Source organism: Columba livia, chromosome 20 (assembly GCF_036013475.1).
Source record: "Columba livia isolate bColLiv1 breed racing homer chromosome 20, bColLiv1.pat.W.v2, whole genome shotgun sequence".
In the NCBI taxonomy this organism is placed as follows: Eukaryota; Metazoa; Chordata; class Aves; order Columbiformes; family Columbidae; genus Columba; species Columba livia.
Window position 1 is genome coordinate 9,083,397 of NC_088621.1, and position 21,871 is coordinate 9,105,267.

The 21,871-nt window shown below is 44.3% G+C and overlaps 1 protein-coding gene and 1 long non-coding RNA gene across 3 annotated transcripts in view; both read left to right on the forward strand.

Annotated features, from left to right (window-relative positions):
• LOC135575914 (uncharacterized) overlaps positions 1 to 16,690 on the forward strand; it is a 32,688-nt gene extending 15,998 nt beyond the window's left edge. Inside the window, exons 2-3 of the long non-coding RNA XR_010467371.1 lie at positions 5,982 to 6,161; positions 16,532 to 16,690. This is a non-coding gene — a long non-coding RNA (uncharacterized LOC135575914). The remainder of the gene's footprint in view (positions 1 to 5,981; positions 6,162 to 16,531) is intronic.
• A 304-nt stretch (positions 16,691 to 16,994) lies between these two features.
• Positions 16,995 to 21,871, forward strand: part of CASTOR2 (cytosolic arginine sensor for mTORC1 subunit 2) — a 115,701-nt gene continuing 110,824 nt past the window's right edge. For both annotated transcript variants that reach the window (XM_065037173.1, XM_065037174.1), the window contains exon 1: positions 16,995 to 17,399. In XM_065037173.1, the coding sequence (XP_064893245.1) occupies positions 17,287 to 17,399 (113 nt within the window). In that variant the 5' untranslated portion in view covers positions 16,995 to 17,286. The remainder of the gene's footprint in view (positions 17,400 to 21,871) is intronic.

Here is a 21,871-nt window from a genome sequence, read left to right on the forward strand (position 1 = left end):
TAAGAAGTATGCACAAGTACCAATTAAGTGATGCCATAAATCATCTTTGCAAAGCGATGAGAATGCCGTAATCCCATTGTTTTTAAAAGGAAGTTTGCCATTTCGCTTCATGGCCCTGCTCTGTAAGTGCATTGTGCTCTCTGAGGTGACTCGGGGAACAAAGTACAACACTATGTCACAGAGAAATAGTTATATCTATTAAATGGTATAGAAAGCAATAAAGGAAAGAAGTCATCACTTCTTTGTCCCCAAAGCCGAGAGTAATTGGGCAAATTCAAGGTCAGGCACAAGTGCTGGCCAGAAAATGAGTGACTTAGTGGGTTGAGAAGATGTTGGCTGCAGTGGCCAAGTTCAGACCATGTCGTCGGAATAATCTGTCTTTTGGAGGCCTCCCGAACAGCCATGGCAAGGCCAAGGTCACTGAAAACTGCTTGGATAATAGATGTTTTCTTTCTAGTAAAGGGCAGGGAATAGCTCAATAGGACAATTAATGGGTGCTGTTTGGGAGCATGAGGGTGAGAGGGAAGGATGAGGTGAACTTTTCTCAACAGAAAAGTTAGCCATGTCCTTTCACAGCAAAGGTACTTTGAATGCTGAATGGTACAAGGCACAAAAAGGGAAAAAAGTCGTTTAAACTAAACCAGCTGCATCAGACTAGGGGCAAATCTCTTACACTGGCCACATGTGCCTTATTAACACGCTACGTTTTCTCAAGCAGCCAAACCTGGAAACCACAAGTTCCATTGAAGCTGAGACATGCTAGATGTACCTGATAAATTCTGAAAATCAAGCCAACACCTCTAAATTAATACACCTGCTCTGTACCCCGTTTTCCAGAAAATAAGCCCTACCCTGAAAATAAGCCCTGGCATGACTTTTCAGGATTTTTGAGGATGCTCAAAATATAAGCACTACTGCAAAAATAAGCCCTATTTACAGTTATTTTAAAAAAAAAGTCAATTTAAATAGTGTCCAGGCAGCTATACATGTAAAAAAGGAAGCATTTGTTGGAGTAAAAATTATAAAAGACCCTGTCTTATTTTTGGGGAATCAGGGTTGCTTGGTTTCCCCTACGTATAGAAGGGTTTTAGTGCCTTCAGCATCCAAGCAGCTCTTTAAATAAATTAATATATTTCATTCTTGAATTTCTGCGAAGCTGAATTTGAAAATCCATCTGGTTTATGTATGTAGGAAGTATTTTCCATCTTTAAGGAACCTAAATTAGGAAAAAGACATTAACAGCATTAAAGTGAGGGAAATTATTTATAAATAAACTTTAAACAAAAATGAGAAGCCAAAATTTTAATGAAGGATACAATTTAGAGTTTAAGTTCTACAAACCTCTTTGCCATCTTTCCTTCCCAGCATATACACACCGATTTCTAATGAAATATGATCCCAGTAAATCCTGGGTTTATGGTGCGTTGACAGTGGCCTCAAGCATCCCATTTTTGAGGGGTTTATGTTAAGCCTTCTGGAAGATGCTTGTTGTCTTTCATTGCCGCCTTCAAAAATAACTTTTCAATCTATTGAGCCCACAGCTCATCTGACCGCTTTGAGGCACGTGTTTCATACATGTGTTGGGCTGAGCCTTCCAGCACAGGCTTAGTCCCTGTATCATCAGGCTGGCTTTAAGGAGGGGTTAACTGTGAGCAAATGCTTAAGAACTCTGGTAGGTGAGTGCAGATGACAATTACTGTCACAGCTTTGGACATCACCTTGTAATCGTACGTACCACTTCTTGACCAGAAGCTTCTGCTAATCCATTGGAATGGCAGGAGAACCACCCGTGCTGAGTGCTGAGCCCCAGCTAGGAGCTAAGCAGTTTGTAACACTGGTTTGAGCTAAGACTAAGGGGTTATGTGCAGCTGCTCTGGAGCCAGCACAGGGGTGATACCCCTGGCAAAGCTCTGGGGAGGACAGCGGTGACAGTGACACCTTCCCTGGCCTTGGGCGCAGGGGCAGGACTCACCTACCAAAACTCTTTGTGCTTCTTGGCTCGTGCCTCTGGTGCCTCCTTTCTATTGCCTGCAGAACAGCCTGTGATTAAATTTGCCTGCGATGTTGATTCTTGCTAGTTTTGGGGAAGCTCATCCTGCATGGAAAAAACCTATTTGTTTAAAAGGGTCTGTAATGAAAGATGACTGTGATAATTGCAGGCTGGTAAATTTGCACATTTGAAGGTTAATTCATGTACTGCACTCAGTCACAGCCAAATATCCAGGACAGATGACTCTGTTTTTAAAAATAGACTGATCATTACAAAACAAACAAGCGAATAGAGATGAAACAGCACAAGTCCACCTGATTGCAGTACTATAGAAATGTCAATGACATACAGTAAGGAACCTCATGTCGATTTAACTATTGCTGCTCTTGTAGAAAGTGACAGAAACAAGTCTGTGCAGTATAAGTCTTAGCACTAACAGCAGGCTGATGCTAAAACAGGGTCTAAATTAGCTCTCTGTTGCTGAGGCCCCTTTTTTTCTGGATGTGAAACTTCTTTGTCAAAGCTTGATAAAGTAGAACATGGACAATTACATCCTTGTCCAGGATGGTTGTGCTTAAGGAAGAAAACAGAGGGCTGCATGTACAAAAAAAACATGTCATGCACCAGGGGAGGGAACAAGTAACTTGCAAACATGTACACACGTGTCTGTGTGCAGAACATATCTGTGAACTGCTAACCTTTTCTTTTCCCCTACAAAGTACCGGCAATACTCGTTTCTCCGTTTCCCTTCCTGCCATTGCCCGTGGGAGCTGCAGCACCGCGGCCTGGCGCCTGCTTTGGGGTGTGCGCTCTGGGAGCCAAATGTTGGCCCCAGTGAATTTAAGTGAGTTCTGCCCTGCAAGGGACCGGTAACCTCTCTGAGGGAGATAGCAGCTTGGCCTTGAGAGTAGACAGTAGATTTAGCCAGCAACATAAATGTGATGTCAGAGCTCTGTATTTCCTTCTAAACGTGGCTCTTGTGAGGATTAGTTGGTGGGACATGCCTTTGTTTTTACTTTTGTTAGATTTTATAATCTTGACAGAGTTGTTGTTGTTGTTGTTTTTTAAACTAGATACACAGACCTTGTGGATATCACATAACACAGACCTTGTGGACATCACATAAAAGTTAACATGACCCATTGCATCCAGCTAAACTTGAATGCAGAGATAGGGATGTGACCTGGCTGCTCACTGAGCAGACTGTTTCCCTGGGAACATCGGCCGTGGTCACCGTTTTGCTCTCCTGTTGGTAGGAGCACGTATGGGGTATATGCTTTCTGCAGCAAGGAAAAGGAAGGGTATTTGGTCTTCAGCTTTGCAATTAACTGGGGTTTCTTGTGTGTGATTCGTTTTTGGTTGGGTTGGGTTTTTGTGTGTGTGCGTTACCCGCATGCTCTTTCCAACAGCAGAATTTGCTCCCTTTGTCTTGGCCTAGATTAGTGCCCTTTATTGTTTGATGAAAGGAGCATCAGGCAAATGAGGAGAGGCAAGGTTGGAAGCAATGGGATGAGTGGTTGCTCTTGGATTTAGTGGGCTCCAATCCTGCTTTATCTTTCTGGGGGCTGCTTGGGTTTGGAGAAAACTGCAGTGACTCTCTGCAGGCAAATGCTGTCATCTGTCTTGGGAGAGAGGTGTTTACGCATGGCCTTTAATGCCAGAAAACCACCTAACCCATCGTTCTGAGTCTTGCTGAAGTCCTCCAATTCTGCGAACACCTTACTAGAACAAGGCCGCGTGTTTGCCGTGCACGGTATCTCAGCTGACCCTTCTATGTCTCTACTCACATCTTTCCAAAATGGATCCACTTCATGGTCTGGTATGTTTGGACCCGCAATCATGATTTGCGTTAGCGCTAGCAATCCTGCATGTTTACACAGGAAAACACATTTTTAATTTCTATCAGTATCTTGTACCCTTAGTATGTTACAGAAATTGCCACAAAGTTTTGGGGTTTTGGCTGGTAGGGTTTGATCAATGAAAAATTTTAGGGGGCAAAAAAAATCTGACCTGTTCCAATTTGTGTGGTGCCAGAAGCAGTCATCTACTGGCACTGAAGAATTTAAATAACTGTTTGTCCACTGTTCCTTTATAGAAATTATATTGTCTTCAAGGCCTGACCCTAACAAATGCTAAACTTCTAAATTCAATCTGAGTAGGCATGTGGCATTTTCTTAATAGCGTATTCCTAATGTGTTTTCTAGGACAAACATAAGCAGATCATGGAAGCAGATGTATTCCTGTTGTTGTCTGTGGCCGTAGGTGTCTAATCTGTCCCCTTCACGCACCCAGGCATGCTTTCTTTTCTTCCCTTATCTTTTTAATGAACAGTAACACAGCAGAATATAATATGTGGCCACTTGTCTGTTCTGAGCTATAGAACTGAAAAGAATCTCATTTGCAAGGTATGTTAGCTGGGGAAGAGAAGGGAAAGATGGCTCTTCATAGATAGACGAAGGTTATAAACAGAAGGTTTAAAAGGTATCCTTGATGTTACATTTTTATTTAAATATATAGGTGAATATTTTAAATATGTCCAGCTCTTTGTCATCTGATCATACTTGTGTTCAACAATTGACTAAAGAAGTGATCATCTGGAACCTGTATAAATGTTAATCTGTCAAAGACTTGGAATTTTGTAATCCTAGAGTTGTTAGCAACATGCTTTTCTTTCACTTCTCTACTCATCTTTTAATGGTATTCTGTGAAGATTTTTCAATATTGTTTGCTGCTGCATAAAGAGAAATGATAGAAGTCAGCAAACCTGTATTAAGAAAGATGAAGCCATGTAGAGAGACTTCTGTCCATCTGCTTGGACAAGGAACATCCGAGTGCAGGAGTGAGTAAGAAGTGGTGCATTTGGGCGCTGGTTGCAGCATTGTTTTCTGTAGAATCGAAATTTGCAGGGGTGGGGAGGGAAGAAACTAAACTGCAGCGCTGGCACTTGGAGGTTGCAATTAGGTCTGGCTTATTCTCTTGTAAAAAAGTTTTACAATTTTCCAAGTCATTGGCATAAGCATGGAAAATAGGCAGTATAATGTATTGTTAAATCAGCTTTAGTGGAAATTTCTCATTGTGAAAATGTAATTGAAGCTATCATTTTTGTGGCAGCTTAGTGTAATGATGGCAGCATATTCCACCGATGAGTGGAATCTCAAGATTCACAACATGCTGCCTGCTCACATCTGTGGGAAGAGAACACAACTTCAGATACAGCCGTGATTTAAGCCTGATTTAACTCACTCGGCAAATATCATCAATGCAGATGCAGAAGAGGATGATGTGGAATGGGTGAAGCCACTTAATGTGCTCTTCTTGTTGTCCTTGTTAAAGTGTGTGCAAGAGGAGATCGGAGCGCAAGTGAAAATACAGCAACCTGCTTTGTTCTGGCCCCATTTGTTGAGGGCATGGGGATTGCTTTGTTGTGTTGTTTTGAGGGGACCTTTCTCTGGGCTTCCTTTGGGGTCAGCAGGAGAAGCACCCAGGGGGCTTTGAGCTCTAGCAATAATTTCTTGTTGAAATGTTTGCGTTGTAAAATGATAATTCATTAAAATGAAACATTTTTTCAGGAGAGGGCTTGTTCTCAGACTCCCAAATTTTGTCTTTTAAAGTAATTTTTACAGGAAAGGTTCTGATGTTTTTGAAACATAAAAACGTCAGTCACATAATACTGATCCACAAATAAAGCTTATTTTGGACCAACAAAAGGACTTGAGATATTGCCGTGGTTCAGCTTCTAATCCTACAGGCAGGCTGGTGTCAGGGTGGCTGTGAGCTCGCAGCTTGTTTGTGGGCTGGTCTTCATTGTTGCTTGGAACCTCAATAAATTTACATTCAACCATATTCCAGCAAGCAGCGCCTGCGAGAGTTTGTCTTCATTCTGTTTTCATGGCTTGTGGCTTCTGAGAAAAAAAAAAAAAAGATATTTTATTGCCCGGCATATAAAAATACGCAGAATGTGATTTTTTTTTTTCATTTGTTTTTCTCCAAGTTTGATAGTGACTTGAATGATGCTGCCTTGGGAACACAGAATTAGGAGGAGGAACGCTTCTCTTTAGACTCAGGACAACTACGGTGAAACCAGCGTCACCTGCCCTTAAGAGAGACACCACGGAGCAGCACCCAGCGATAGCCCTTGTGTGGCCTTTACCATGGACCAACGCACACCCAGGTTGGGCTAACTAAGAATTTATCAAGCAGCTGAGCTGGTTTAAAAGTCCTTGGCATATACGGGGCCTAAGGTGTTTGGGAAGGGAGTTAATGCACTGGGTTGTCATAACATACTGATAGAATGAGATTCAAGAACTAGGAAAAGCCTTTCTCTTTTCCATCTGGGCATGGCAAACAAACAAAAACCAACCAAAGCAAAAGACAAAACAAAACAAACCCCACAACTTCCTGCTGTTAGGTTTGGGTTTTTTTGGTGAAACAAGATCTTACTGCAGCCACATCATGTAAATGGAGGATATGGCATTTTTAGACAGATTTGGGGGGCTTTTAAACATCGCCAGAAAATGTTCTTCCCGTGGTCAGGGGGCCCAGCTTGCACCTTGTCCCGCTGATTCAGTGAAGCGGTGCTCCAACAAGTATGGCAATGTTCATGGAAGGAGAGGCAGCCTCAGGCTGGAGGGTACACAGCGAGGCAGGGTTTCTTTCATTTTAAAGCTTATGCTGGATCTTTCTAAATGTAGTGCTATCACCACAGAGTTACAAGGTTTTGTTCTTGTTTGTTTAGTTTTCTTCAGCCAAAATAATTATCGAGTCCCTAGTGTGAGTGCAATGATATCATTTGTGTTAAAGCTAGAGAGTGGGAACAGAGTGCTGTTTCATGAGAACTTTAATGCTTTTGTCGTTTTGTTTGCTCTCTTTTCGAAAAAGAAAACCAAAGCGCCTAAGCCTATTTTTTGAAGAGAGATACGGAGAGAGGAACCAGCCCCCTTCCCGTATGGTCGTAGCCCAGTGGGAAAGGCCAGGTTCAAACACCTCATCTAAATCTGGCCTGCCACACTAAAGAGCTTGCCCTTTCTGCTTCATATTTGTGTGTCTGTCTGCTCTTCTGTCTGACCCTGCAGTGTATGACAGTGCCAGAACCCCAGGAGGAATGATCTGCCTGGCCAAGCAATTCCGCTGTGAGCACAAGAACCTCGGCCCAGCTAACATTTCACTGAAGCTGACGTTTTTCCACAGAAGGCTTTGGTTTCAACAAATCAGCACTTTCCAACTGAGAAGCCTTTCGCCAAAGAAATTCCCTGAATATTTAGTTGTGGTTGTGGTAGCTCCTCAGTAGGGGGAGTTCTGGTATGCTTAGTTATAGGTTCATGCCCATGAATTTGGAGAAAAACATTAAGTGCTTCCATGAGTGTCGTTGGTATATGAGGAAGGAAAAAAAAGCCTCTAGGACTTCTGCTCTTCCTTAGGCTTCATTATCTCCATCTCTTTTTCTTTTTGCACATTCCTAAGTTAAACAGATTCTGTGTGCTATTTAATTTCACTATCGTTTTCCCTTGGGACAAATTATTCCAATGCAGACACCTTTGTCATTCAGCCTACTGGAGCAAAAGCAGAGAAATATTCTGGTGAATATGATGCCTTACCTTCAACTCATTTATTTGTTCTGCAAACATTGTGGACTCATCTAGTGTTATCTCTGCCTCAGAAGTTTATCCCATTTCTAGCTCTGCCTAAGCAGCAGATCACAAAAGCACTGCCTCTTCACTTAAAGAGTAAGACGAGCAGAAATGAATTTGAGTTACGTGGGAAGAGAGGTAAGGAAGACCCTAGTTAATGCCAAGAACTGAGAAAGCTTTTAGTCTTCAGGTAGGAAGCAGATGAGAAAGCAGGTAACTGTCTTGAGTCTCTCTTCTTTGTGTAACTCCATTTTTCTTCCTTTTCTGCTTTCTGCTAGTCATGGACAGCAATACAAAAAAAAAAAAGAGAAATAATGGCAATTTACTGAAGGGTTCTTTCTCCAGGTCTACACTTGCTGCCTTGTGAATATAGGTTATTAAAAGAGAAAAAAAATCAGCTATCAGTTCGGAAAGTGGCTTTCACTGTCCATCCACCTGACTGCCAGATCCTGCTCTGCCCTCTTAGCCAGAGCTGTCCTCCTGTTTGTCAGGCCTCATCTACAGTAAGAAGCATTGGTTTTGTGTGCAGTATTTATTGCATCTCCTCCCCACCCATCTCCCTCTGCACTTTATACCCTCCCTCCTTGTTTGACATGATTACATGTTGTTTGGCCCCATTCCATTTAGGTTACTTTGCTGTATCATCCTGAATTTGTGTGTAGCATAACAGCTCCAAAGATCTCCTAGTTTGAAGCAAATTATAGAGTAGGCAGAGTTCATTAAAATAAATAACAGCATAACATGAAACACAGCCCTGAAGTAAACAAAACTGAGATTTGAAAAAGTGATTCTGAGTGTAAAGAAGTCTGCTACATGCTGGCTGATAGAGGCAGAAATGGGGTCTTGAAAGCAGCCAGTTTTATATGCTCTATTTAAACCTGTCAGCTCTCCAGACAAAGACATGGGTGGTTACAGGAGGGGGAGAGAAAGCAGTTGGGGGTGGAGGGGGAATATCTGTGACCGTATTCTAGAACCTCATACCCGAATTCCTCCCTTGATCCTCAAATCTGGAACATTTGCCATGTTGTTGTTGCTGCTGTTTTTCATTGGGAGTCAGTGGCAGAGGAAAGCAGTGATTTAAGCCTAGGAGTGGAAATGTTTTATATAAAGCAAACTTTCGACGCATTTAAATGCAGTTGACTCTGCTTCCTTCCACTTGCTCCCCTGTGTGTCTTGCTGCCCCATTTCTGTAGTCTGCTTGTTTTCAGTGTTTGTAATGTTCCATTTTAAAATATCTCAGTGGTTTTTTCCCCTGCTGTCTTAAAGACTCTTTGTTCCTCAATTCAGCTTTAGTTCCTTGGGGCACTCAGATTATCACTACTAAAATTTTACTCTTAAAATAAAGGCTCAAGGTCCAAGGAGTGGTTTAGAAGAATGTGAGGTTTTGTACCTGTTAGACACTAGACAAAGTGCAGCAGAAGAGGCTTAGAAAACATCTGATTCTTACATTCTGCCATCAGCTTTTGCTACTGTCAGAAACAGGATTAAAGGCAAGATGGTCCAGTTCTGCAGCTCGTTGTGTTCATTGCTGAATTTATTTCAGCAGCTCCTCCTTTGCAGCATCTATGAAGCTGCAAATATGGTGTATAAACCAAGTAAAAAGTATTCCCTGGTCACTGGGGTGGAACACACAATCTGAAGATGTGAAAACACATTTCTAGCTCTCTGCATTGATAACTCTGATATTTCCATGATTTTTGCACTCACAAATTGGAATCTGAAGCAATTATACATGACTCCCAAGTGTAACAGAAGCAGGCCTTGTGTAGGCAAATGCAGGTACATATCCTAATCATGCAGCTACTTCCACATCTCTGTAGTACATAGTTCAGTTTGGTTTTGCTGTTTCTAGTATGAATCTGCATGGAGTGCAGGAGAGTAGTTGTTGTGCATGCTGCTGTGTCCTGTTTTCAAGGGACAACAATCGGTTAAGAATCTTGCCCTGGTATGGGAGGCAAGAGGAGGAGAGTGTTTTCAAGTACTTGCTGGAATGTGCTTGTCTGGAATCGCAAGGGTTGTGATACGTGAAGGAAGACCCCGTGTTGGAGACTATGGGAACAAATGGGCTTTATCATCTAAATCGCTCCAGGAAGACTCATTTGTATCGAAGTAATCATGTAAAAAAAGACCCTTCTGAAGAAGACAAACAGGAGGGAATGGATGTTAACAATGTGCTGCAGGAAATGCAGGCTGTTGGAGACCTGACTGCTTCCTTCTTGGAGCTCCTGCAAAGAGATGTGGACGTGCTGGCTCAGACCATCCACCTCTTACAAATGACCAACAGGCCCCGCTTTGTCTCAGCAAAGCCACCGTGTCTCACTGGGATTCTTGCCAGCTTCTCTTAAAGGGAGCAGGCGTTAGAGTGGATTTAAAATATTCACCATTTCCTCCTCTTCTCCAAATCTCTGTCACAGGAGTTCCCTGTCAGTCCTGTAGCCAGACAAAAGCTTTGACTAGCACAGCAAATGTGTAGGAATTAGTCCCTTAGGGCAGGCTGCAACTTCTGAAGCCAGCTTCAACAGCAATAAATGCGTTGCCACAGCCAGAATGTCCCTAGTGAGGAAAGAGCATGCTGTTCACAGACCCACAAAGTCAAAAAAGCCCCAGGGCTTATCCACAGGTTCTACTGCCCAGAAGATTCAAGGGGTCCTCAAGTGGAAATGGCAAAACCGTGTGAGCCCAACTCAGCTACAGCAGTTGTCAGAGGTGTCGGCATGCTGCCCTCTGTGCACACGAGGTTACTCTATGAATACATGTGCAAATAAGGCCGCCTCACCATTGAGATGTGGGGTGTAATTTATTGAGAATGTGAGAGGCAACATGCAGGGAATCTTTCCATGTGGCATTTAATCCAGAGTTAAATCTTACACCTAAATCCCGTGGTCCAGCGGAGTATACAGGATTTCATCCTATACAAGCAGAACTCTGCAGTGTGTAGAGAACTGTTATGGAAAATGTTAATAGCTTACAGATTGGCCTGGTCCTTATGAGGTCCCAGGTTGCTGTTGAGTCCTACCTACTTAATGGGACTAGGAGAGATGGGTTATGTTATTCAGTTGGGGGTGTATCAAAGGGCATTCAACATGAGACTGATCTATGCTTTCTTGTGAAATCTCGTCACCACCAGCAGGTGCCTTCTAGCAGAAAATTCACTGTCCGCTGCTTCCTGCACTGTCAGGAACCAGCCTCTTTTATCACACCAGCCTTTCATACAGCAGTGACAGCATTTGCTTGACTCAGTGCAAAAAAGGTGAGGTTAAGGGGGAGTTGTGGATAAATTTCACACGAGTTTCTAATCCTTAATTTGCGGATCATTAACTTTACACTGTAACCCCTGGGAGACAAGGTCACCTGCTCCATGGGCTGGGAAGGTGCTTTTGCAAATAAGGGTGTTTGTTCAACATTGCTGATCCCTGCTGATCCGTTATAAAAGCCACATTAGTTATTGTATCCACGCGTTATGTACAGTCATGTGATGCTCGGGGCCTGAAATACATTTAGCAAGGCAGGAGAGATAAGGCAGGCTACAATCTGGCTTTCTTCCCTTAGGTTTGCAGAATGTGTTTGCAGATGTGTTGATCTTTATGAGGCTGGTGGGGTGGGGGGTATTTTCTTCAATTGCCTATTTCAGTATCAGAAGTACATGAGAAGATGAGGTCATCTTTAACACCTCCTAGTAGCTGTGAAGATGTTGTTCCCACATCCTGAGCTATGCTGTCTCATTTTTGCATCAACAATGATTTTTCAGCCTTTGTGAAGTGGACATGACTTACCTGGCTTTACACAGAGCTAATGGGCTGAAATGGGTCTGTTTCAATAATACTTATTGTAGCAGACGGCTTTGAGTACCTCACCCAATCAGTAAGGAAACTTTCAGCTTCTATCTCATGTGATGTTTTGGTTCAGCCAGATGTGCACCACTTTTTCTCTTTTTGTTGAAATAATTTTACCTTCCAGACTTTGAGCATTTCCAGTGAAGCCATAGGTGTGCCTTATGCATCTTGGTGCTACTGAGAACGAGGGTTTCATACGAGTGGCTGTAGCCATTGAATCTCCAAGGATGTGGACAAGCTTTGCTAGCCACTAGCTAAGAGAACGAGGAACTGGAACAAAATACCAAGACCAAATATTTGTGCTTGGCTCCTCACAGGCCCAACTTGAGCAAATTTTGCTTGCTTTAGCTGGGGACAATACTCACCTGCCAATTTGAGGTGAACTGCATTTTGGTAATTTCCTTGCAGTGGGTTGGTGCTGCAGTTGCTGTGCCCAACTGTGCATGACAGGTATGTGCAATTTAATCTTTTCTCTCCAGAAGCAGTGTAACATTGCTTACAAGCTGCCAAAGCTTCCTTTCACCAGCCCAAAAGTCCCATCATTTTCTGTTCTTCCAGGACAGTCGCTGTTAGGTGCCACCAAAGCATAAGAACATAAGTGGGGGAACCAAGATGTGAGGTTTTCTTCTTCCTGACCAAGGTGTTTAGTTGTACAATGAGGAACTGATGCAACAGCAGAGTCTGATCTGCACCTCGGCCACCCTGGGAGCATGAAGTGTCTGACCTGTTCAGCACACTCTGTACTTCAACAGTAAATTAAAGGTCTTCATTAGCTTATTTGATAGTTAAATAAAATGCTGTAAGACACTGGCACATTAACTGCAATCAAGTTTTGAAAGGTCTCTGGTTGCTAGAAGGAAATTAGCCTGATAAATTGTTCTTTTCAATTAAACAAATGGGTGATTTTTCACAAGCAAACCCAGAAGCTATCATTTGGGAAGCTTCCCCCCACCCCTGCTTTTAAAAAACATTTTACATGTGATTATTCTTAAAGAACTGTTGTTTGGTTTGGATTTCTAGAGGAGACCATTTGTCACTGAAGTGTAAGATAGCAGCTTGTCAGCCTTTCTGTCTGCCTCAGCCTCCTAGAGGTCGCATGATCAGCCAGTGGCCTATGAACTGTACTTCCAAAATGATAATAACTGATGGTGTGACCTTGGTTCATTGCCTGCCTTTCTGTGCCTTTGTTTACCTGTTTGTCTGAAGAAGCATTACGCTCCCTGGGTCAAAAAGGCCTGTTTAACTTAAGCAAGGAGTTCTAGGATAATTATAGTTACTAAGTAACTTTCCTCTTGGAGTAAACTTGTTAAGGCTGTTAAGAAATGTGGTGGCTTCCCTTTTGGTCAAAACCACCAAGTGACCTGAAGATACCTCCAGCCCTCAGAGCTCTAAACAGAGTCTGCATTCCAAAAGTACCCTCTGAGTTTAGAAACTAGAACAGATTGCTGTGTCCTTTGTGTACGGGGTCTGAAAGGGACTCCAGAAATGCACACCGACCCTGGTTTCACACCAGAGCTATCAATGGTGCTAAGAGCTTCATATGCTGTGTCTACTAAAGAAAAGCAAATGCTGGTATAAACTACTGCAACGCTGGATTCTTCTTGCCTTGGGCATATTTATCCAGGGTATTGCCATTACATCATTCCCATTAGGACTTGTATTATCTGCTATTTTAGATCTTAGAAGCTGTTACAAGCCCTAGTCAGAGGTCAAGATGCTGTTGAACTTCAGATGTTTCTGAAAGAAGAATGTAATTCTGCTAACAGCCAAGCAGTGTTAGATTTGCAGCAATGTCATACACATCACATGAGATAATTTAATCTAAGTTATGTATTTTAAAATGAGGTTTTATTGCCAAAGAATTGAGATGCTGCATGTTAAAATCCATCTGCGAAAGGCTACCATAGCGTCATCTTTCAGAACTAGATAGGGTAATTTGGGGCTTTTTTTTATGGTATCAGAAGAGACCACAAATTATTTGAGAACTTCCTTCCATCATCTAAATAATACTGAAATATCTTGTTGGAGTAACTGCATAAAACATGGTGACTTATGTGATTAGAAATACTCCTTTAGTTTTTCCTCTGTGTACGGTGTTGATCTTCATGAACTCTTCATCGCGGTGTGTAATTACATTCCTTTCACCTAAACTGTTTCAACATTTTAAAAAACTTTGATTTCCTGAAAGCCTGATTGTTGTGGAGTGTTTCAGTTTGGTTTGGAGGCAATCTGCGTGCAGAGACCTGGCCGCTGGACTGCAGCGTGCTCTATGAGGAATTTCACAAGCAGACAAAATTCAGACTCCCGAGAGCTGGAGTCTCTCATGGGACTGTTGGTGACCTGTGTCTGGCTGTACCTCGGTTGCTGCTGAGACAAATAGTCAAGGCAAAAATACAAACTATCTTTTTAAACTCCCATTTTACACAAAACACTGTGTTCCTTCTGAGGACCCCACATCCAGATGGTGCCCCAGGGCAGAGAGATGGCTCTTGCCTTGCTCACCACTGAGAAGGTTCTTCTGATCATGAGCAGAAGCTATATGAAAACTGACCATCCGTCCAAATACAGTCTGCATTCTTCTACTGGGAAACCACACCGCCTCCAGGCATCAAACCCCAAGTTTTGCTCAGTGTTATGGGTGATATCTGACCTAGAACACTTAGAAATCTCATCTATTTATGATGGCTCATAAGTGCTCTGCTCTCCATCCAGGCAGGACATGACTCATGGTGCCTGGTCCTCATACAGAGATTTGTTCTGCTGCTATCTCATCTTCCTGTTTTCTTGTCCCTTCTCCCCGTTTCTTTGTTCTGTCTGCCCAGCATGTGCTGCGGTAACTGACACTGGAGGCTGTGTGGGCAGGGAACGAGTTTTGGTTTTAATAAGAAAGTGTGGTTACTTCATCTTGCACAACAGGTCCCTGCTCTGTGTCTGGGCCAAGCGAGTCCTTTCGAGCTGCAAAAAAACCCTAAAAACTCAGAATTGCAGCAATCAAAAGATATTATAGCATGTTATATATAATAACAACACATTCTAGGCTGCTCCCTGCATGGAATCTCCCAGGTATACCTGGCAACAGGGGAGAGAGAGATGTGAATACTAATGACAGCTGGAGGAGGGGCCCTTAATAGTATTTTGGCTAATTGCCAGGTTGCCTGCTCTTGAAAAAATTTGCTGTGCTGAGCTAGGCATATTTTTCATGTGTAGAAAATTAGGTTGGGTGTTGGTAGGGCTTTATATTTTTCAAATGCTTCCTACAGTCAACTATGTGAAGGTTCATGTAGCCATGAGGTCTGTGTTTCTAGCTCAAAGAGGCCTTCAGGCCATCTTTGAAAGGCTTGGGAAACCATAGCAGCTGAACAGACCTAGGAAAGAAATTGCAATGTTGGATAGTACCAGATGTAAACTTACAAAATGAAGAAGTATTTTCGTGTTTTGTGGGTTTGGGGGGATTTTTTTGTGCTTGTTTGCTTGATTCTTCTTTTTTTAGTAAATCCAGATGACTAACTCAGGGCGTCTTTTCTCCTTCCCTGCAGGCAGAACAAAGTCTCTGATGATTTGCTTGCTTGAAAAGGTCCCTACTGGTTTTACCTTTGGGTCTGTTGTATCATATCTCATTGTTTCATGTAAGCATTTTCTCTGGTAATTAGACTGGTAATAGCATAATCCCTGGTGGCTTTCCTGGAGTGTCTGGCCTCTCTGGCTTGAGAAAGCTTTGCTTGGGGCAGCATATTTTTTCTGTAAGTGGAAAGGGGAAGAGTTGATGTCGTGAATGTTGTCCTGATTGTGATGGAAAAATGTTTGAAAGAGCAAAATTTTGTGGAGTTTTCTAGAAGTGATCCAAGCTACATTTGTCTGATTTCCTCTGGAAGCTCATGGCAACCTTGATAGTGCATGTTTTGTCCCCGGCTGCTTCCTTCTGGCCTCTGTGGTCTGCACTGTCCCGGAGGAACACGGATATCTCTGTGATTTGTAGATGCAGGTGCAGGCACTTTTTGTAGCTGGGCACAGACACTTTCAGAGCTTTGAAGACCAAGACCTTGAACTGGCAGTGGAAGCAGATTAAAAACTCTCTCCAGCTTCCTAAAATGCAATGCCTACAGTCATCTGAGTGTCTCTGTGAGGCAATGAAGGAAAACAACTCCTTGGTTTTTAAAGGCTTTTTAAAAAAATAGAGATTTGACATATTATCTTTGTCTTTCTTCTGGATGATTTTGACAAACTATTGATATGGTGCCTCTAATTTAAAGTTTTTCTTGTTGTGATATGGCCTTTCAGAAGTGTGGCCACAGAGGAGGAACAGATTTGTCCAGGGGAGAAATGCAGCCATGCAGTGGGAACTAACAGAACTGAAAGGGTTTGGAAATCCTAGTTTCAGAAGCTTGTCTCCAGATCTACATTCAAGGGATTTCTGCCACAAGAACATAGGCCCTAAAACTTTAATTTACGGCTGCAGAAGCTCTTCCTTCTGTATAGAGAAGAGGAATGGTCTGAAATGGAGCTTGGCCAACTGAGCCCTGATCTTATGCCTTTGGACACAGCCTGCGCCTCAGTTTCCCCATGTGTAGAACAGAAGGATTGCTGTTGATCATCTTCATAAAGCCTGTTGGAGATATGCTACTAAATACTGCCATAGTGATCTAGGTGGTATTATTATTATTGTTGTGTTCATAGCAGAATTGGTGTGATCTGAAGTCAGAGGGAGCCCTGCACTGAAGTTCTGTTTAAGAATACCCCACGCCCGAATTGAATTCCTGTTTTAGTCTGTGTGGTGTTAGTGGGGCTCTGTGCAGACGAACTGATGCTCACAAGCACTGTGGCTGGGATCAGTGTCTCGGTGGCAGAGCTGCCCCCATTCTGGGTTCTGGTTTGAAGGCACATCCATTCCAGCCTCCCCTCAACCTCCTTATCGACGAGTGGGGTGAGGACTGGGATGAACAGGCCGTTCACCCTTCCAACACCACCAGCTGTCACACACACAAGGCTACTTTTATGATCCTAACAACTGTGATTTTTACCTCTGTGATACTTGCATGCAAATTGTTGGTTGTTTTTTTTTCCACTTTATTTTTGCTTTACAGGGAAACAGATGAGGGCTCCCCGTCTGCCACATTGAAGAATAGACACGGTAAGATTTTAGTATTTCCTTGTTGCTAATGAAAACTTTTGAAGTTCTCCTTTCCGCTGGCTTTTGGGTTGTGATTTCCCAGATGCTCTATGTGCCTCCCCCGTCTGTGTCGAACAATAGGTGCCACGAAAATTAAACAAAACAAAAAGCCTGCTCCCTTACAAATACTTGCAAATAAATTTTATTGTTTTCAAGTGGCTGCTCAAAGTCGCCCCCGAAGGCAGAGACGGGACGGTGGGCAGCCTCGGTCCCCCCTCCCCGAGGCCGGGTAGACGGGCCCGCCCGGGCCGCCCCTTCGCAGGGCCGGGTAGACGGGCCCGCCCCGTCCCGTCCGGCGGCGGCGCGGACTCCAAGGCCCGGCATGCGGCGGGGCGTCGCGCAGGCGCGCTGGGCCGGGCTTGAGTGGCAAGTTGTTTGTTCCAGCGAGCACCAGCTGCTCGGCACTCCGGGCTCCGCTGCCTCCCTCCCTGCCCGGCTCCGCTCCGCGCCCCGCCGGCCTCCCCAACTTTTGCACCCTCTGCTCCATCATCTTACCCCCCCGCCCGCCTCTCCCCGCCCGCGGAGCCGGGAAGGGGGAGAAGGAGCCAGAGGAAAAAAAATATTAAAAAAAACAAGGCACCGACAATAACAGCCCCCCTCCCCCTCCCCATTCAAAAACACAAAATAAACCCCAGGGATAGATGAACTACAAATGAGAAAGAGGAAAAGATGGAACTGCATATCCTAGAGCACAGGCTCAGAGTGGCCAGCATAGCCAAGGAGAGCATCCAGTTGTTTACCTATGGATTAATCAAACTTGCTTTCCTGTCCTCCAAGACGAGGTAGGTGCTGGGGATGGGGCAGAGCGGGGGCTGGGGGTGCCCTCCTTGCGAGGGGACGAGGTGTTGGGGGTCACCTCCCTTGGGAGGGGGCAGGGTGTTGGGGGGCACCCCCTTTGCGACGAGAGAGGGTGTTGGGGGGCACCTCCCTTGCGAGGGGGCAGAGTGTTCGGGGTGTATCCTCCTTGCTCCAGGGGGGCTGGGGGTGCACCCTCCTTCTGCAGAATGGCAGGGTGCTGGAGTGGGGGGCACCCTCCGTCCCTGTGAAGTGGCTGGGGTGGGGGGGTACCTTCCTCGCAAGTGGGTAGGGTAGCCCCCTTCTTTCACGGGGGTGGGTTGATAGGCTGGGGGGCGCCCCTTCTTTTTGAAAAAATTAGGGTCCTGGGATGGAGGACATCTCTCCTTGTAAGGTGGCAGAGTCCTGGGGTGGGGGGCACGCTCCTTGCACAGGGGTAGGGTACCCCCCTTCCTACAAAGGAGCAGGGTGCTGGAGTGGGGGACACCCTCCTTGCAAAGGGGCAGGGTGCTGGGTGGCTGAGGGCACAGTCCTTGCACGAAGTCAGGGTGCTGGGGTCAGGGGGTACACCCTCCTCTCCGGAGGGCAGGGTTTGGGGGGGGGACGAGGGAGGGACACCTGAGTCTTCTTCACACCCCCGTCCCCAATCACAAGCCTGGGAGATGGTCCTGGGGGTCAGCGCTGGAGTTTCGGGTCCCCCCGGCGCGTTCCGGGGCCGCCCCCGGCGGGGCTCCCGCTGCCCTGCCCGGAGCTGCGCGCTGCCCCGGGCGGGCAATGAACAGGTGGGGCCGGGGGGGCCCGGCCGGGGCCGGCGGGCGCGGGGCGACCGCCGGACAACAAAGGCAACAACAGCAGCGAGAGGAGGAGGAGTGTTGCTTGGTGGTGGTTTTTTTTTTTCCTCTCGCTATTTTTTTTTCCTGGTTGTTTTTCCTTCCAGCACTTACTGAAAGAGAGATTCGTCCACACGTGTGTTTGTTTTAAAAGGTGCTTTTTCAGTGCTGCCAAATTGGAGGAGGATGAGGGGCAATGCATGTCTTGCACTTGGTTCTCTTTAAAAATTGTGGTATTGAGTAAAATGGATTGTGAGAGCTTTCGGGGAAAAGAAGAAAAAACGTAGTGGAAGGCACTGTGAGATTTTTATATTTTTTTTAGAGGGAGGAAAAAAATACTCTGGCTGGTTTATTGAATGTATTTAAGCTGCTTAGGCCTTTCACAGCAAAACAACTTGAAGTGCAATTGCGTGTTCTTGTGTCTTCACTCAGCTTGTTGACTTTGTTGCTCTATTCAGAAAGAGGAATGGGAATGTAAATAACACAGCTCAAACTCTTCTTGTTTTTCCAGCCTCATAATTAAGTATTTCAGTGTTCTCCCCAGATTCACCTCAGATAGCATTCTTGTATGAAGGTGGGAAATTTTCTTTGGCCACAGGAAAATAATAAATAGATAATAAATTTGCTCTTTTATTTCTTAAATTGTTTTATTCCAAACTGTAATTCAATCCTCTCTCTGTGATAATGCTTATGGATGAATGGACCTGTTTGTGGTGTAATTTGATTACGGTCCCTTATCTTACAGTTCAACTTCGTGCATTGAAATTTCACTCTGATTTGGGCTCAGCCCATTTGGCTCACCACTAACGCTGGTCGCTGTGTAAAGTGTATCAGCACGTTGTTTACTGCTGGCCCTGGATACTCAGCAAGGCATTAAAGGCTCTTCAGTCTTAAATTTCTATTTTCGATGTGTTGTTTCATTATAATTGAAAGTGGTTGCTGATATTTTGGAGGGGTTGTTGCTCTCCTTCCTATGCTTCAAATGTCACTGTTAACATCAACAGTGAAATCTTTAAATCTGTCACTCCTGATGCATAGACTGGGTTTTGATGAATTTTTTAAGTTCAGGGATGGTCCTGTTGCCTTTTTGTTTCACACTGTATTTCACATCTTCAGTGCTGGAGAGCTGTGAACGGGTTAGGACGGTAAGATAAGCCTTTTGGGGAGCGATACCTTGTCCTGCATTTGGGTACAACACCTGCCAGTCTGGTATTCCGGTGTCCTCCCCTTTCCATGCATAGCGGGTATCGATAATTCCCCCCCAGCTTTCATGGAATCTCAGTGGTCAGGAACAAAAACTGTTTGTGGAAAGGTTTATCTGCATGGGAAACTTCTGTTTATTTCCCTTGTGTTTGTTTTGTTGGTTCTGCAGACAGTAGACATGCAGGGGGGAGAAGGGGAAGCTTGTTTGTGTCACCCTTAAGAGAGCTGACAGTACAGAAACATCGCTCTCTCCTGTGTGCTCTTTACATGTCCTGCGGCAAACAAGGTCCCTGACCCCCAAACCTTCTGCTCTGGTGAACACCGTGTGTATGAGGAAGGTGAGGATCTCTGGGAGATGGAACTCCATAGATTGATGATCCCACTGCTGCTTTTTCCTCCTCCTCCTTTAAGAAACGAACATGCCCACGGACAACAGCTTTTTATATGGGTGACAGACAAATCTCCCCCCCCAGCCACCCCTCCTGGAAAGGACCACTTGGGGGGCGCAAGGGGAAGGTGGCCCACATCCCTGCTCATCTTTTCCGATGGGATAACAAAGATGCCATTACTTGTATCACCTACGTTTTTCCCAGCGAGACCTTAAACAGTTTTTACCTGCGCTGCGAGGCTGCCGGTGAGAAATAATGATTTGTGGGACAGATGTGATCCAGAGAGGTGGCGATGACATCATCAGTGTCCTTATGTTAGTCATGCAAGAAAGTCTACAATTTTTACATAGGCTCTTCTGAGAAGTGATCTGGAGGGAATAGAGGAGGCTCCTTCGTGTTCTCATGCACCAGGGAAAAGGGCTGGAGCAATTTTTTTTAAAATCTTGTACGTTTTTATTAATCCTCTTGGGAAGGAAAAGTAACAAATCTCCCTCTTATTTGGCCTTTTGCCACCTTCAGTCTGCCCTTGTTCATGACATGAGTCTTTTAATTTAGCTTCTGTTACAATAGCACTATTTTTTTTGAACAAAGAGCAGCAATTTTGGAACTATTCCTATGGCCAGAAGCAAGAAAGCAGTTAACGAGGTGAAGAGGTGAGACCAGTAGTGAATAAAACGGTGGGCTGAACTGAGCTGAAAGAAAAACACTATTAATCATAACTTTAAGTTAGGCATGAGGTATTTTATGCAAAGTTGCATTAAGAAAAGTAGTCCAGAAATAAATAACAGTGAAACCCCTGAGCAGTTGCACTGAGTGATGAGCTTTTGATGCTTTGCTTCTCTAAGTGCAGACCTATTGATTTCAGCTGAGCTCTGCTGGGCAGGATCAGGTCCGTGTAATTTTTGGTTGTGTGCTGAAGGTTTGCACATCTAATCTTTTTGCTTTTGCTGTCATCGTCATCCCAGTGTTTTAATGTTGTGTCCGTGTTTGGCTTGAGAGTTCCTTGGTGCCAAGGATCTTCACCTATTCAGAAGGTGCGCTGTGTATGTAAATGTAACAACTGTGCCTGGTTTTAACGTTGCATCCTTTTTCTTCTCTATGTGCCTCTATAAATGTTGGTTCTCTGGGGCAGAGAACAGTGCTTGTTGATAACCTCCCCCCTGCGAAAGAACAGTTTCCCTCCCACCAGAGTTGTTCCCTTTCCACTTCCTCGGGCAGAGTTAAACCATCTAATGCTTTTGGGCGATGAGCCACAAGTAACCTGCGTGAGGACTGGATAGATACACTAATGGGCTGCTACACTCCTCTCTTGATTTTTCTTTTCCCTAATTGCAAAATATTTTTAACTGTATCTGCTTTTACTGCATACGAATTCCCTAACATTCTGTGATCCTGTGAATTAAATCTGAGTGGAGGGGGAGGAAGGCTGTCTTGGGTAATGCTTGCACCGAGCCACCAGTGCATGCCAGAGGGAGAAGGAAGGTGAGCCTGACCTTGTCTTTTGAGTGTATATAAAAATATATGGAGAGTTTAAGTCTTGGAGAATAAAGTGGGGTCAGGGTTCTTCCAAGCACTGTATTTGTGTAATGTAATTAGCCTGATTTCTGGGTAATGCTTTGGTAGACCCTTGAACATCTGGAGTCAATGAATTAACAAGTAGCCTTTCCTCTCTGTTCTGGTACCTAATATAAAGATTTGGTGGTAAACAGTGGAACAGAGTAGTGAGGGAGAAATGCATTATTTAAATTCTAATGTCAGTAAGTTATACCCAGGATGAAGGTGAGAGGTTAGTTTGGTCACAGAACTGGATGCTTAAAATTATTGTAGGTCATGTGTCTAGTATCACAAATTTTAAAACCTCTGAGAGTTTTCTGATACTATTTAATTTGAGATGATCATTGTTTCATCGTCCTGAAGAGAAGGAACAAGCTCTGCGTGTGTAAAGGGTGAGACCTTGGCCACGGAAGGATTTAAGGCAGCCATTTCCAAAGCATCTGGCAGTCTGGTTTCTTTTCCAAGACGCTCAGGTCTTCTAGA